Source organism: Sinocyclocheilus grahami, unplaced genomic scaffold, assembly GCF_001515645.1.
Source record: "Sinocyclocheilus grahami isolate Dianchi unplaced genomic scaffold, SAMN03320097.WGS_v1.1 scaffold462.1, whole genome shotgun sequence".
In the NCBI taxonomy this organism is placed as follows: domain Eukaryota; kingdom Metazoa; phylum Chordata; class Actinopteri; order Cypriniformes; family Cyprinidae; genus Sinocyclocheilus; species Sinocyclocheilus grahami.
Genome location: NW_015505641.1, coordinates 378,363 through 394,726, shown reverse-complemented (window position 1 = coordinate 394,726; position 16,364 = coordinate 378,363). Strand labels below are relative to the sequence as shown.

Genomic DNA, 16,364 nt, shown 5'->3' with positions numbered 1-16,364 from the left:
ACTTTAGGCCTATATATATATATATATATATATATATATGTGTGTGTGTGTGTGTGTGTGTGTGTGGCCGACGGTACTTACCAATAAATGAATACTACATGGACATGACGATTTTATTACTTGTAGAGACAGAACACTATCACATCTATGTAAGAAACCGGTTTCCTCAAAGAGTAGCGTTACCCTTGACACGTGCAATTATTATTTGTTTTTATTTAGAAATGTTACTGAAATCCTATTTTGATAAATCGGCATCAAATGAACATATGTTCACTCATAGCACGTGTTTTTGGTTTAAGGTCATGATCACCAAAACCCCATGATCCAGTTCACCTGAAGAATAAGTTGAAGCTCTCATCCAACCCCAGTAACTGCATAATTATACGTTATTAGCATATCATTGTTTGCCATTCTCTCTTTATTGAGGGACACACAATCCACAATGTAAATGTGATGCGACTGTCATAAATAATCGTTGATGTATGGTGATTTATAATTTCAGATGGAGTTGGCTACATTGCAGGCAGTGTTAGTGAAATGTTATGAGTGTCTTATAGTAATTTGTGCTGTATAGAATTGATATTTTATTGTATAAAGGTGTTACCTGACTGAAGACCAAAAAAGTAACTTGCTACCACTGCAATATATATATATATATATATATATATATATATTTTTTTTTTTACACACTACACAGTAAAAAATATTTTACATTTACAGTTACATTTGATAGTTTTACTTTATTTTTTACTGTTTTTTTTTTTGTTTAAAGTTTATTGGATTACGTTTTACAAGAAAATACCATTTCAGTCTTTCTACTTCTAAAAGTTGAAATCACTGCATTGGCGGTTTCTTTGTAATTATTTGTGAAATTTACTTGCAATTTCTGAGTGAAAAGAGTTGAAATTAAATCCTTCACCATGTTTTTCAGTGTAGTTTCCAGCAACTACTTTGTGTATTTATGACTTAAATATTTTCAGAGCTGATGGAAGTGAAAGGCTGAGACTTTTCTGTAAATGTTACTCCGTCTTTTCCATTTTATCGTATTTCTTAGTAGAAATAGGGGCTCTTGCAGACACACTGGGGCGCACTATGGGAAACGTTACTCCATGGGAACCTGTATGACTGATCTTGTTCTTCCATCATGCCTGGCTTTGTCAATTAGGCAAAGTGAGGCCTGAATTGCTTGTCTGGGTTTATCTGATGTCTGTCTATGACTATTCTTCCAGCCCACCAAACTAGACCGCGTGCAAGGGCCCCGTCCCCTGCCCGTTCTCAGGATTTGTACTGTTTTCTGTTGGGTTTGTAAAGGCTGTGGGATGGTTTGAATTCAGGAGTGCTCTCATTGTTTGGCATCCGAGTTAAGTTTTGTCTCTTTCTGTCTGTTTTGGTGCCACCCACCCTTCAATGACTTCAGCCTTTTCTCTCGTGTCTGTTGGCTGATGAGTTTGTCTCTTTGTCTGGATTCAGACAGACACTGCGTCACCTCCTGCCTACAGACACACAGACTCTGAGATAACATCACAGTGGCACACAGAGGGGGGAGCGAGGAGAAGACGGAGGGAGGGTGGAGAGACAGATGTACAGACAGAACTGGCAGAGGGGGATGGGAAATGCGCGTGCATCAATCACGGGCTGACTGCCGCGGAGCCGCTCTGTTGTATCCATTCGTATTTTAACGCTGATATCCCTCATGCAAATCTTCTGTACTTGTAGATGCTCCCAAACACCCTTAGAAACCGTCCCGAGGATGCTGGGAAAGTAGGGTGGAAACTCTTGACAATCTTTGGTGATTAGTAGTGGATGTAAAGTATTACATCGGTCGGCTGTTGTTTTTCTGATGGGAAGACAACGGCAGTCCTGAAATGGTCTGAGCTCAAATGTAGACTAAGCTTGCTTAAGTTCAACATGCTGACTTTATAAAATCAGATTGTGGTCCACTTTGAACTTGGTCTAACAATATGTCAGTAGCTTTGAGCGGAGGCAAACATCACTTTTACTGTTGCTCATACATAGAGTTATGGGATAGTTCAGCCAAAAATGAAAATTCGGTCATTATTTAGTCACCTTCATGTTGTTCCAAACCTGTTTGAAGTTCTTTTTTTCTGTGGAACAATTTCTTTTTTATTTTATTGCATCACTGTGGAACCTTAAAAACGAAGGTTCCACAGTGATGCAATAAAAGAGCTATTTTTGATTCCCCAAATAATCTTTCAGAGAACAGTTCTTAATAGAACAATTTTTTCTTAGTGTAAAATAACATTTGAATAATCTAAAGGCGTGGAAACACCAAGCCGACTTCAAAGAACTAGCGGCGACGAAAGCCGACGGTGTTGTCCAAAATGGTAAGCAGCACTTGCTTACCATTTTGAATATCAGTAACGTTGATATCTTTAATCATTTTAAGCGGCTCATGTTATGAAAACATTCACATATTAGAATGATTGGGAAAGATCACGTAACATTTAAACAGCCTTCTGTCTGTACCGCCTTCATTTACGTGCTTGTTTTCATCACTTTCGCTTTCATTCTCGGGCACCGACTCGTTCGCTAAACTGAACAGCCAATCAGAGCTCTCACTCGCGCCGACGGTCCCGACGCCGATTCAACATGTTGAATTGGGGCAAACTGTCGCCGACGTGAGCCCGACGAGTGGAACGCCCCAAACAAACTAGCCCAACCGTCGCTCACCGTTGGCCAATGGCCGACCGTCGGCTTGGTGTGTCCCAGCCTTAAAGAACCACTAAAGAATACCTTTTGTGAAATGGCAAGATTCCACACTCTTAAAAATAAAGGTTCTTTATTGGCATTGATGGTTCCAAACATTTTTGACATCCATGGAACCTTTCCATTCCACAAAAGGTTCTTTACATTAGTAAAAAGAAAGTAAATCATGGTTCTTCTAAGAACTGTTCACTGAAAGGTTCTTTGGGGAACCCAAAATGGTTCTTCTATGGCATCGCTGTGAAAACACCATTTGGAACCCTTATATTTAAGAGTGTATGGAAGCTCTTTATCAACGGCAAAAAAAACAAAAGTTTATTTTAGGAGTGTATAATGGAAATGAATGGTCACCAGAACTGTCTGGTTACCAACATTCTTCAAAATATCTTTTGTTTGTTTTCTGCAGAAAGTCTTACAGGTTTGGAACGACATGAGGGCGAGTGCATGATGACAGATTCATTTTTGGGTCAATTGTCCCTTTAAGGATTTTAGCAAACCCCACGGATATGGATCGATGCATTTATAAATGTATTTGTATAAATGCATTTTTTTCAACAATTGGAGCACCTAACTTTGTTGTCTGTGTTTTAATAAGGATACTAGAGTTGCATGTTTTAGAGAGCACAGAAGACTGAAAGACTTGTCATTGTTCAAGTCAATAAAGAGCTGTCATCAAACGATTGATGATCTTATGCGAATTGATTTTGTTGTTGTTGATGTCCCAGTTAGATACAGGAGTTAAATGCTCATGCTATATTTTGGTTGCATTTTGTGAGTGAATGAAAATGTAACTGGTTGTGTAAAATAGGTACAAAACATCTTAATATCGATATATCAGTCGCAGGCCCCTGGATGTTATCAAATGTTATCAAGTTTTGAGGTTCCGGCAAATATCATATTGCTGGTTAAGATAATTAATGTCAGATTCTATCTTAATAAAACGACCGATTTACATCTCTACTAATACACACTAATGGCGCTTTTCCACTGCGTGGTACGACTCGGCTCGGCTCAGTACGGCACGGCACGGTTTGCGTTTCCACTGCAGTTCAGTACCGCTTTAGAGTGGGCGGGATTATTCACATGTCGTTATAGTTGCGCTGCCTCTACTGCCGCGACTCCTAAAAAAAATTTTCATTCCGCGACGCCCCATCAAGTTCTCGCTGGATCCGCTCCTCTGCTATCAACGAGAGGAACGTCTGTTCTTCCGCAACAGACAACAAAACTTTTTGGTTGTTAAAAAAGGTGTGCTTGTTCAAAACAGTTGTGTTCGATCCTTCGCTGGGTGTGCTGATTTAAATCTAGCGGTTCTGTTGTGTTTGTGTCTCAAGTTCAGTGACGCAGGTAGTGACGATTCTCTCCGGCCAATCCGTGATCAGCAAAGTTTACACGTCACGTTTTAGTAACGGTACGGTTAAGTAACGGTGGTACTAAAAAAAGTACCAGGTAATGTATCCAGTGGAAACCCCCCCAAAAGTGAACCGTACCGAGCCGTACCATGCAGTGGGAAAGCGCCATTACTGTGTGCTGTAGCACTACCAATAAATCATGATTCTAACCCTGACCTCCAGACCAAAATTGGTCAGACAGTGATTAATTTTTTCAGAATCATTCAAATATTGAGTTTTTGAGAAGTTTTGCTTAAAGGTATAACATTTTAGTGCTCATAAACAGCTGTTAAAACGGAGTAGAGGCTTTGACTTGAAAACAATATTATCAGAAGGTCAATATGTCAAATCAGGTGTTAAATTTATGAGAGATCCGACTTTGCCTAACGAACGATAAAAATCACAGAGTCATATCTGAGGCTTGGCCCTGTAGCAACATCATAGCTACACGCTTACAACAGTTATGAAGACGATAGCAACACCTCGTCGAACTTCCAGAAACACTGTATCGTGTTGCACTGGCACTTTCATTGGAAAGCATAATATCTGGTTTATTCACATGCTGGTTGCCGTTCATGCTACTGATTAAAGCAGCTTCGCAGAAGGTGTTTGGAGTAATGGGATGCATGCAGAGGGAAAAGCATCTCCGTGTGGGCGTATGGAGTGCTTCTGGAGGAGATGATTCTTACATTAGAGGCACGGACTCGGGCTGTTTCCTCTGGGACTGCAGTGTGTGTTGAGTTGAGCGTGTAACGTGGGGGTTGGTGAGCGTGAGGTGGGGTGTGCGTGTTTATAATGTGTTAATGCAGCATCAACTATTGTTCTGATCACACACCACCGCAGCTCTGGCCTCTGTTGTTGATGCGGTCGGTCTTTTCTTTGAAATTCAAAATGTAAGTGAGAATTATTCAGATTCAGGCTTTTTGATGTGTTGAAAACAGTACATCTAGGATTCTTTCTACGAAGCCTGTATTTATAATGCATTATAAGGGTATTCGTTGTAATGCTTGCATAATGCCTTATATATATATATATATAAAAAGTAACACTTTACAGTAAGGTCCCATTAGTTAATGCATTGACTAACAATGAGCAAAAACACTTGTTACAATTTGTTAATGTTAGTTAATAAAAATACAACTGTTCATTGTTAGTTTATGTTAGGTCAGATCTAGAGATGTAACGATTAACCACGAGCCGGTTGAAAATCAATTCAAATACGTGACGATTCAAATCGGTTGAGATGCTAAACAAATCGCGATTCATTTAGGGGTAGTTTATATGAATGCATGTCTGAGGGGAACTTACTGTCTTTAAAAAAGTTTAGATGGTATTTTTTTCTTTTCATCTTGCATCTGTATAATGCATATTAAAGTTCATAAGTGCAGCGCTGCTTTGTTTACAGCGGAAACCAAGAAAACGCTTTAAGCGCCACCTGCTGGCAGAGAGTGAATCTGCGTCTCGTTCAGCTCGTCGGCTGTTTCGGTTTCATGCAGATATTTTCCATGCATAGTTTCACAAAACTGAAGTCAAACCATTCTGTTTTTGCTTCAAATTTCAAAATTATACAATCTAATTTAGATTAAGAACTGCTCATGGTGCATGTATGCAGCATCTTTGTTTGGATCAAGATTAAAATGCAGTGGTTGCCTCAAATTTTAAACGGAAAGAACAGACAAAGCCTTATTTTGTTTATATGAAGAGATTTATTTTATTTGTGTTACTTATTTATTTGATTTGGGGGCTTGTTTTAAAATTTCAATTTAGTTTTGTTATTTACATTATATTTAAATTTTGTTATTTAGCAGACGCTTTTGTCCAAAGCGACTTACAAATGAAGAGAATAGAAGCAATCAAAACTAACAAAAGAGCAATAATATGCAAGTGTTATATTAGTATATTATTAGTGTTATATTTCAATTTCACAAAGAAATGTGCAGCATTTTGTCCAAGCAATAATAAAAGGACACATTTAATTTATAATTTCTTGAATCTCATTTTGTTAAATAACAAATCGTGTATCGAATCGTGAGATCCCTAGTCAGATCCATTCAATAATATTAACAGATACAACTTTTGATTTATTAATGTATTAATACATCTTGAAATTAAGTAACATTATTAAATGCTTTAGAAGTATTTTAACTAAGATGAATACTTTAGAAGTATTTTCATTGTTAGTTCGTATTAACTGATGGAACCTTAATGTAAAATCTACAATGGTGTCATTTTATGAATAATTGTAACAACATAATTAGTGTTGTCAAGATACCAGAATTATGATTTGATATAACTAAAATATCTCAATACAGATAGTGAATGGATAGCAAAAACCTAAAACAACAGGAAAATTCTTAGTTATTAATTTAATACTTGCAATAAAAAAAAAAACTGTTACCAGTGTGTACTTATTTCACAATACGATTAATTTTATTTCATGACAACATAATATATCTCAAAATTGTTATTTTTGTTACTTTGTTATTATAGATGAAAGAAGAATGCAAACTATTACTTTTTTATAACGGACAAACAGGCATTATAAATATTATGACCACATTATAAAGCCTTTGGACGTTTATTTGCCACTTTACACACACAATATTATGCAGATCTTAAACAATGTCTAGATCTGATACTTATAATACATTATAACTATGGAAACTATAATCCATTGTATCTTAAGTTGATATAATGTGTTCATTGTGTGTTATAACTCTTAATAGTTAGATCCACAAATAGGTAAGAATTGTTATAACTGTCGTTATTTGATTATTTATGAGATTTTTTTATAAGGCATAATATAATGCATGCATTATGATGCCTTAAAAATACCATTATAAATACAGGCTTCATACAAAGCATGACTTTTTTTTGTTATGTTTGTAGAAACAACCACAGTTCAGATTTACTCTAGACACCGGTGACATTATTGGTTGTGAGAATAGATAGCTGTATTTCCTGTAGTCACCTTATGGCCTAGATCCCTCTAGCAATTTGGCCTAAATAATATTTTAAAATGTGTGTGTTTGCCAAGACACAATCACATATATTTGGGTCAAAGACTTTAAGATGTCCACATCAAAAGAAATTGACAAAAGTGATTATATGTCCATAGAAAGCACATTAAATGTAAGTAAAGTGTCTACTTTTATGGTTTCAAATAAGTTTTTGGAGAATAAAATTTAATAATTTGGTTGAAATAATGTTACATTGTCATTCAGTGTAACACTATGTATGTAAAAATTCAAACAACATGCTTATTCTGACTTGTACATATTAAAATATATAAAAGAATAAGGGAGCATATTAAATTTTATTGTGTTTTAAAAGAGTAAAACATTCTTACTGACAAATGGGCAAAACCTAGGATAGTGGCAAATTTAAAAAAATTTAAAATTACAACTAATTAGTATTTGGGGTGAAGGTAATTAGTCTTTTACTATGTCATAAATTACAATTACAAAATTGCAATTAAATTAAACAGAAAACTTTTTAAATTTTTTGGGGGGAAAACAACAACAATTTAAAGCAGTATTACACTTATTGTTTTTATGCTTAAACCCTTTTTCGTCTTTGACCCATTTATATATTTTGAAGAACGTTGGGGTCCAAACAACACTGGACCCCCATTGACGTTTAATGACAAAAATGATACTGATGCATTCTTCAAAATGTCGTCTTTTGTGTTTCCACAGGTTTGGAACAACATGAAAAAAATGACATTTTTAGTTGAAAAACATTTAAGTATTAATGTTTGGCATGTAACTTTTCCCCACACCATTTGTGTAACAGTCATGAATGATACCTCAACTCATATCTACAGGTGCATCTCAATAAATTAGAATGTCGTGGAAAAGTTCATTTATTTCAGTAATTCAACTCAAATTGTGAAACTCGTGTATTAAATAAATTCAATGCACACAGACTGAAGTAGTTTAAGTCTTTGGTTCTTTTAATTGTGATGATTTTGGCTCACATTTCACAAAAACCCACCAATTCACTATCTCAACAAATTAAAATATTTCATACTTCATAAAAACATTTTTAGTGAATTGGTGGCCGTCTGGAAAGTATGTTCATTTACTGTACATGCACTCAATACTTGGTAGGGGCTCCTTTTGCTTTAATTACTGCTATGCAAGACCTTAGCTATCACCCAGAACTAAAATTCTCTACTCTGCACTAAAACTCTACCCTAGCAACCACATAGCAATACACTGGAAGCCAAAGCAGGCAAGCCCTTAAAAACGAGTTTTAAATATATTCAGTGACTACGTTGTTTCACTCACAGGGCCTTTTCACACGACTGGGTTGTCCGGCCCGCAGCACACTTTTAAGATGGATGCTAGAGATTACTTCATTGAGGACGGGGAATGCCATAGCAACAACTCACAGGAACCTGAAGAGCAAGACAGCACAAGTGGTGAGACACACAGCTTCAGAGGCAACTCACGACTGCATGTCTGTCTGTGAATTTATTTCTATATTTGCTTACTGCTAATAAAACATTAAAAACAAGGAAGACAGCTGTGATTGTTTTGTGATTGCAGTGTTGAGTCTTAGAAAAGAAAAGCAAGGTGACCTGTGATGGAGCCGTTGATAACATTACTTTTTTCCCCCTATGCTGCCAGACGACGGTGATAGTGATTTTGATAAAGATGACTCCTCAAATGCCTCTGCTGATGACAGCATGACGAGTAATAAGAGCAACCTCGGCCCCATACTACATGATGAAGTCAAGGAGGTGAGTGATGGAGGTTTAATGTAAGAAGTAGATTGTTGTGTGTTTCTTAAATTCTTCTGTCATGATTTGCATGACAGCATTGTCACAGACAACTCAAGTTACTTACTGTAAAATGCCTTGCAAAGAAAAAAAATCAGCCGTGTATCGTATCGTGAGGTACCATGTGATTCCCACCCCTACAATATATATGTTTATTTATTTATTTTTTTCAGTCAAACGTTACCTAGAAATTTATGAGATTCACACTTTCCAATTAACTGAATAAATTAAAGGGTTAGTTCACCCAAAAATGAAAATTTTGTCATTAATTACTCACCCTCGTGTTGATCCAAACCCGTAAGACCTTCGTTCATCTTCGGAACACAATTTAAGATATTAAATTCACGCGCGCATTCACGACAGTATGATGACGTCATCACGCCGGATCTGGTCCAGCGCCGCCACACGCTCGCGTCATGGTACTGTCGTGAACGCGCGTCCACAAGTGACGCAGTAGAGACGAAAATGTGGAATGAAGTCATTATTTTTGTTTTCTCTGCGCAAAAAGGTATTCTCGTAGCTTCGTAACTTTACAGTTGAACCACTGATGTTACAAGGACTACCTTGTCGATCATCTGGGTACTTTTTTGGACCTTGAACGTAGTACTTACCTTGCTGTCTATGGGAGGGTCAGAGAGCCCTCAGATTTAATCAAAAATATCTTAAATTGTGTTCCGAAAATGAACGAAGGTCTTACGGGTTTGAAACAACACAAGGGTGAGTAATTAATGACATAATTTTCAAGGACACTGAGTGTCGTTTTATTTACAAGTCTATGTGACTTCATTACATTTTTTAATTCAATTAAATTTTGTCATCCCACCTCACCGATTGTTGGCATCTTTAAGGGTTGACAGATATTTTTGTAGGGTGACTCATGGCTCTATAGCAACCCAGTTGACACAACAGTTGGAATGAGTCACAGCTTATGTATCCATTTGTCTGCCACACCACTCAAGTGCTGCGTAAGTCATCCACAGCTACAGTCATTAGCAGTTTCAGGGAATAGTCACTTGTGTGCAATCATACTATATGAAAAAAATATTACACTACATTTCAGACTGTAAGTCTTGTTACTCTAAACTTGGCTATCATTGTAACTGTTTGTTGTTGCATTGGTGTCTGTTAGGAGAACGAGGAGGGGACAGACCAGGGGAGCAGTTTTGGATGTCCTCTTTGTTCCCTGGAGTTCAATAGCCCAGATCAGCTTATCGCACACGTCTACCAGGTGAGGACACCACTACCTAAGCCTATTGTATCTTTTAGACTTTTTACACTCATAGACTCTTTCTATCTTGGGTGATCCAATCAAAGTGGACAGTGCTAAATACATGTGTACTGGGGTCCAAAATGTTTTGTGATCAGATCACTCAACTACATTCGGAGCTCATCAGTTATGTGCAGATTGTAAAGCACACCTAAAGGCCAGAATACACAACATGACTAAAACAATAGGCATCATACACTTGCTGACTTTGGGCATCATATAATAAACAAATGGGGATCACACACTAACTGAACACAACAAACTCGCACTTAGTGACAAATGAAAACAGTATGTATACTAAAATCAGCTCAAAACATGTTTTGTATCCTCGGACTGGATGGACTCCAAATCTGAAGCGAAAAAATTGTAGTCTGCATCAATCGTACACTTCCCGAATTTCTGTGAAATATGTCAGTGGCTCCCCAAAATTTGCAGTCTGGCTCTGTTTTTCGTTAAAAAATCTATGCAAAAGTTGCTTAACACATCCCAAGTTTAAAATGAAAATTCTTTCATCATTCACTCAATCGTTTGCCATTCCAAACCCGTAATATTTTCTTTCTTTCATGGAGAAATTATAAATGATGTACTAATCGCCCTTTTCAAATTATTAACAATGAATGGAGACTGCCTCAAATGTTAAGTCCATTTTTGCATGCTTTTTGAAACTTGAAATATCTAGTCCCTGTTGTAATTGCTTGGAAACAATGACCAGTGTATTATTAAAAAATGGTCTAGAAGACAAAGTCGTATGGGTTTGGAACAACAGAAAGTTGAGTGAATCATGACAATTTTCATTTTTAGACTGTTCCTTTAAGTCTCTTCATTTGAGAAGAATTTATGTATGAAATCTCTTTGTGTCTTATTGTCTATGTACAGCACACAGCTGTGGGTGGCAGTAAGAGTTATGTCTGTCCTGTTTGCGGAAGAGCTCTCAGTTCCCCAGGCTCTCTTGGTCGCCATCTTCTCATCCATTCAGAGGACCGACTGTCCAACTGTGCCGTATGTGGGGCTCACTTCACAGACACCAACAACTTCAACAGGTCAGCTCTTTACTCAAGACATGATTTTACTAGGATAATGTAATTCATTGTTGTTTCTAACTGTTTCCTGGTCTGAAATTTTAGGGAAAAGTTGAAGGAGTTCCTCGACACAAGCAGTATAGAGATCAACAGTGATGGTGAGGCCTGTGCCATGTCTGACTCTTTACCCAGAAGCACTATGACTAACCCAAACACAAGTCCTGGTCCTGGACTGACCTCATTGCCAGTTGGTCTTCTCCCTTCTGCACCTCCTCTTCACTCACTCTCTGATAGCCTTAATCCTCCAAACACAGGACTTCCACCTCTTCCAGACCTCATGAACCCTATGCCCGTGTACCCAGCTGGGGTTTTGTTGGTCTGCAACAGCTGTGTAGCCTACCAGCAGCTTGTGGATGCCCAGTCGCCGTCCATGCGGAAATGGGCCGTCCGTAGGAAGAACGAACCCGTAGGATTGCGGATGCAGCGGCTTGAACGTGAGCGAACGGCCAAGAAGACCAAGCGGGCATGTGAGTCACCAGAGGAGCGGGAGATGCGCCGCTTACGAGACCGTGAGGCAAAGCGGCAGCAAAGGATGCAGGAGACAGACGAACAACGGGCACGTCGTCTGCAGCGAGATCGGGAGGCCATGCGATTCAAGCGGGCCAACGAGACGCCCGAGAAGAGGCAGGCGCGGCTAATCCGTGAGAGGGAGGCCAAGAGGCTAAAGCGGCGCTTGGAGAAGATCGACCCATCGCTGAGAAACCAGATCGAGCATGACCCTGCTGCGATGGCTGCACTCACTGCTGATATGAGTCTATTCCAGTTTTCCTTTCCCATGTCTGTCCCTTCCATGGACAATGGACTGTTTATGAAGCTTCCCTAACAAGCACAGCTCCAAACACCTCTCAACCCAACATTTGAGAAGAATTTGCCATTCTTAAAGAATAACTATCTTGAACATAACTGTGATGAGAAGGTTATGGTCTTGCAGTTTCAAGGAGGTGCTCACCCTGACAGCGATTTGCAGTGATGTAGGCGCCAGATGTCTTTCATTTTCAAAGAGAGATTTGAGGCGACATGATAGACAATGAGTTGCAATGCAACAATGTTGACCAGAGTTCAACGTTATGCAGATAGGCAGCAACACACATGGAGACTACCAATTGGAGAGTAGACAGCGAAGTTCACATGTTCCGCTTCCTAATACAATTGGATATTGCAGTTGAGGACAGAAGTGGTTCTACAGGATAGACAAGACAGGCAATTGCACCCCTAAGGGTGGCGGATTAGAGTAGTCAACAGCAAGAAGAAATAAACTTCCTGAAAACTAGAGCTTGGCAATGTTTAGCAGGCTACAATGACATATTCGATAATCCCTCTAGGGGGCTTCATCCCTTTAACTAAGATCTCAGTAAAAAAATCAAAAGAAGAGCAGGCATCATGCAGATGATATTCCCATTTGGTAGTCAGAAGAGGAAAGCGGAGTCTGCGGCACCAGAGTCCCTTACAATCACAACCAGTCAACTAGGAACACCTACTAGCAACCAACAGCACGTCGACATGCCGACCTCCAGTGATTTAATTGCTGTCAGTGTGAACAACCCTTTATGGATCTCTGTAACATATTTGACTTACATAATTAACTGAACTTGTATAAGAAATTCCGACATTCACAGAAGGGCAAACATGTTACCCTCTCTGTAAGCATGTTTTAGGAGACTTGTCTACTTTGTTTTCAAGGCTCAGACTTTTAGCCGTCTTTCTTCAGAGCAGCGAGATTCTTCCAGAAGGAGGTTCTCGGTTTGTACACGGACTTACAGTGACAGGAGTGAGACGTGTAGCTACACTCCACACTCAGCCTACTCTTCAAATTTGCCAGTCTGAAAGGTTGGAGTTTACCTGCAACTATGGCTCACCTCCCAGGACCCTAGATTGGGTCACTACTAGCTCATACGCACAGAAGCAACTACCTCACCATGGGATCCTTGCATAGGAACAACAGGGACATGCAGGTCCACACACTGACTTACTGTTCCCTATGCCAACACATACTTTAGTCCAAGGGTGTCCAACCCTGCTCCTGGAGGGTTCATCCTCCAGAGTTCACCCCTGAACCATCTAATCAAGGTATTCAGGGTTACTTGAAACCCCCAGACTGGTTGTGTGTTGGAGCAAATTGGAGCTAAACTCTCCATGATGGGGGCTGTCCTAGACCAGGATTGGACACCCCTGGTATTATCATTGCTCTACATGTTCGCCGAAACGACAACACCTTATTTAAATGCTGTTTAAGTGCCGCTGACCCAAATGCTGAAATCTACATGGGCTTGCAGTCTTTGCTTATGCAGTTTTATGTTCACAAGGCCATAAGGTGCCCTACTTGTCACAAATTACAAGGATGGCACCTTTGCAGCCACTGTATACCTCAGTGCACCCTTTAGTTGAGCCTGGTGCGGACTTTGGAAACGGACTGCTACCCAAGAGTTTATGCGGCTTTATATCACTTAAGTGTGGACTTCAAGAAGGACTACAAGGGTTGAGGGTGCCATTTGGGACAAGGCCTCTTGTGGCGACTTTGTCCTTTTTTTAAAAGAGAAAGGTGCGGATGTACTGTTAAATACTAAAAGTATCTGTTTCAAAGCACATTCAGACACACTGCTCTGACCTCCGAAAGGCTTTATACCTTATCACAATGCTACATGGGTTGACATTTGTCTAGGAACTCAGGGATAAGGATGGCACCTTTGCAGCCACTGTATACCTCAGTGCACCCTTTAGTTGAGCCTGGTGCGGACTTTGGAAACTGACTGCTACCCAAGAGTTTATGCGGCTTTATATCACTTAAGTGTGGACTTCAAGAAGGACTACAAGGGCTGAGGGTGCCATTTGGGACAAGGCCTCTTGTGGCGACTTTGTCCTTTTTTAAAAGAGAAAGGTGCGGATGTACTGTTAAATACTAAAAGTATCTGTTTCAAAGCACATTCAGACACACTGCTCTGACCTCCGAAAGGCTTTATACCTTATCACAATGCTACATGGGTTGACATTTGTCTAGGAACTCAGGGATGGTGTGGATCACCGGCATCCTCACGACCTGAGAACGCAGAGGAGCAGGAGACCTCCTCTTCCTCATTATTATTTCTCTTGTGCAGACTGCTAACTCCTCACCTGAGCCAAAATGTCGATATGGATATTACACAACTCCATGATGTCTCAACTAACCAACCAGTCTCTGCTCTCTGCTGCTGTCACTGTACTGTATAATGCAGGGTTCCTCAAATCTTGCCCTGGAGGGCTCCGTAACCTCACCCACGATATCCATCCTTAGCTTTGGTTTCAGTTACTCCATTGATAGGACCGAGTTGATGTTGATGTATGCACATTCAGGAAGAGCAATGCAATTTTTACGATCAATTCCCTGAAATTCATTATAAAGCAGTTATTTCATACAGTAGCATCAAAGTTGTGGAAACCCATCCTGATGCAATGAAAAAAATCAAATGATTCGCTGTAGTCCAGAACAAGATGTTGGCAGGATGCATTGTCTATTTTGAAGGAAAAATATATATAAAAAGAGTATTTTCAAACATTAACCCTGTTTAGTCTGCATTATTCCTAAACTAGTATTTTTAGTGGTATGCATTGCCATGTGACATGTCATGTATTAAACAACCATTTTCTTTTACATGTCTGTGCATGTAAATCAGTAAACCCCTGGAAATGGAACTTGCATGTTATAAAATACATGTTCTAAATGCATTTATATAAAAGCTTTTCATTAAGGATTGGAGTTCAGTAATGACTTGCCTTTTTGTCAGTCTATATAGATATTTTCATGATAATGTTTACAAATCTAAAAGGCCAAAATTAATGAAACTTAATCAGTGACTAGAATAACTGATCACAACGCCAATTGGTCCTGTTCAGAAAGCCATGCTCTGTAATTGGCTAACCAGATTGAAAGCTCATGAAAAGCAGGAACAGAATGTGGAATAAACATTGATTTTACTGCTATGAGTGTTTCTGTCTTTCTCTCTAGAAAAAGTATATACATATGTAAAATGGGATTGAAAATCTGGTATTCAAAAATTATGAAAAAAATAAAAAATCAAGCATTTTCAGGAATGGTCTCAGACTTTCAGGCCCCACTGTAATAAAAAGATGCATTGTACTTGAATTTGGTCACAATACATTTTGATTCAATCATCTTAATTATTTTCAAAAGTATGCTGAAAACAAAAAAATATTTCACCCCTTTGTGGAACATAAAAAAAAGAGCAATACACAAAGTTATACATTCACAGACTCTAGGTTTGTATTTCAGATTTAAAAAATTAATGCATGATACATCGGGTATTTTTGTAATCATAATCTATTATTAATCTGCATTGAATTACTCCGGTTCGTTGGTGCACTTTTACAACTCCATTTAGAATTTATTACAATTACTAATTGAATGGAATGCATATTAAAGAAACAGACGTCAAGCCAGCATGTTAATATTATATAGATATATATTATATTGTGTTTACTTAACAAACATGATAAATGCAACGTTTCCAAGAAGTTAGCTGTAACAATAAAAATACAATATCTTTGTGTCCTTACAGAAAATTAAAACAGGAAAACAAAAAACAAAATAAAACAAAACAGCCCTATAAATAGTTCACAGAGAGGTACAAATATACAGTACAAATCTATTTTATTCAAAAAAGGGTACAAATAAAAACGCAACAAAATATAGTTATTAATGCTTTGTAAAGTTCAGGTAGGTGTAGGGTAGTCTAAGGGAGCACTTTGGGTAGACGACTCTAAGGCTTCTGAGAAGAATTAATACATATTGGTACGGCCATACGATATTAAAATGTACTATACAAAGTTTATACAACCTGGATTATACTTGAGGATTGAATATTACACATACATCATTGCATATATTTCGCAGATTTTATGCATTAAACAGACGCCATCTCTTTTAAAACTGGTCACACATCACATAAAAAGCAGTGTCACTTAGTGCCAAGAATTACAATGTCAGATTCGAGAGTATATAATGACTCCTTTAAAACCTTGAAACCGTTAGAAACCTGATTTCAGCCGACATTACGGACTCTGGCCTGCCGTGCCACCGAATTCTGTCTGGGATTTACACAAAACCACCATGTATTAGCTTCATAAAG

The 16,364-nt window shown here is 38.5% G+C and overlaps 1 protein-coding gene across 2 annotated transcripts in view; it reads left to right on the top strand.

The window, feature by feature from the left end:
* The window catches only part of LOC107552999 (zinc finger protein 821), a 16,511-nt gene extending 2,728 nt beyond the window's left edge, over positions 1 to 13,783 (top strand). For both annotated transcript variants that reach the window (XM_016235063.1, XM_016235064.1), the window contains exons 2-6: positions 8,407 to 8,538; positions 8,747 to 8,859; positions 10,028 to 10,126; positions 11,042 to 11,205; positions 11,290 to 13,783. In XM_016235063.1, the coding sequence (XP_016090549.1) occupies positions 8,407 to 8,538; positions 8,747 to 8,859; positions 10,028 to 10,126; positions 11,042 to 11,205; positions 11,290 to 12,067 (1,286 nt within the window). In that variant the 3' untranslated portion in view covers positions 12,068 to 13,783. The remainder of the gene's footprint in view (positions 1 to 8,406; positions 8,539 to 8,746; positions 8,860 to 10,027; positions 10,127 to 11,041; positions 11,206 to 11,289) is intronic.
* Positions 13,784 to 16,364: the final 2,581 nt, after the last annotated feature.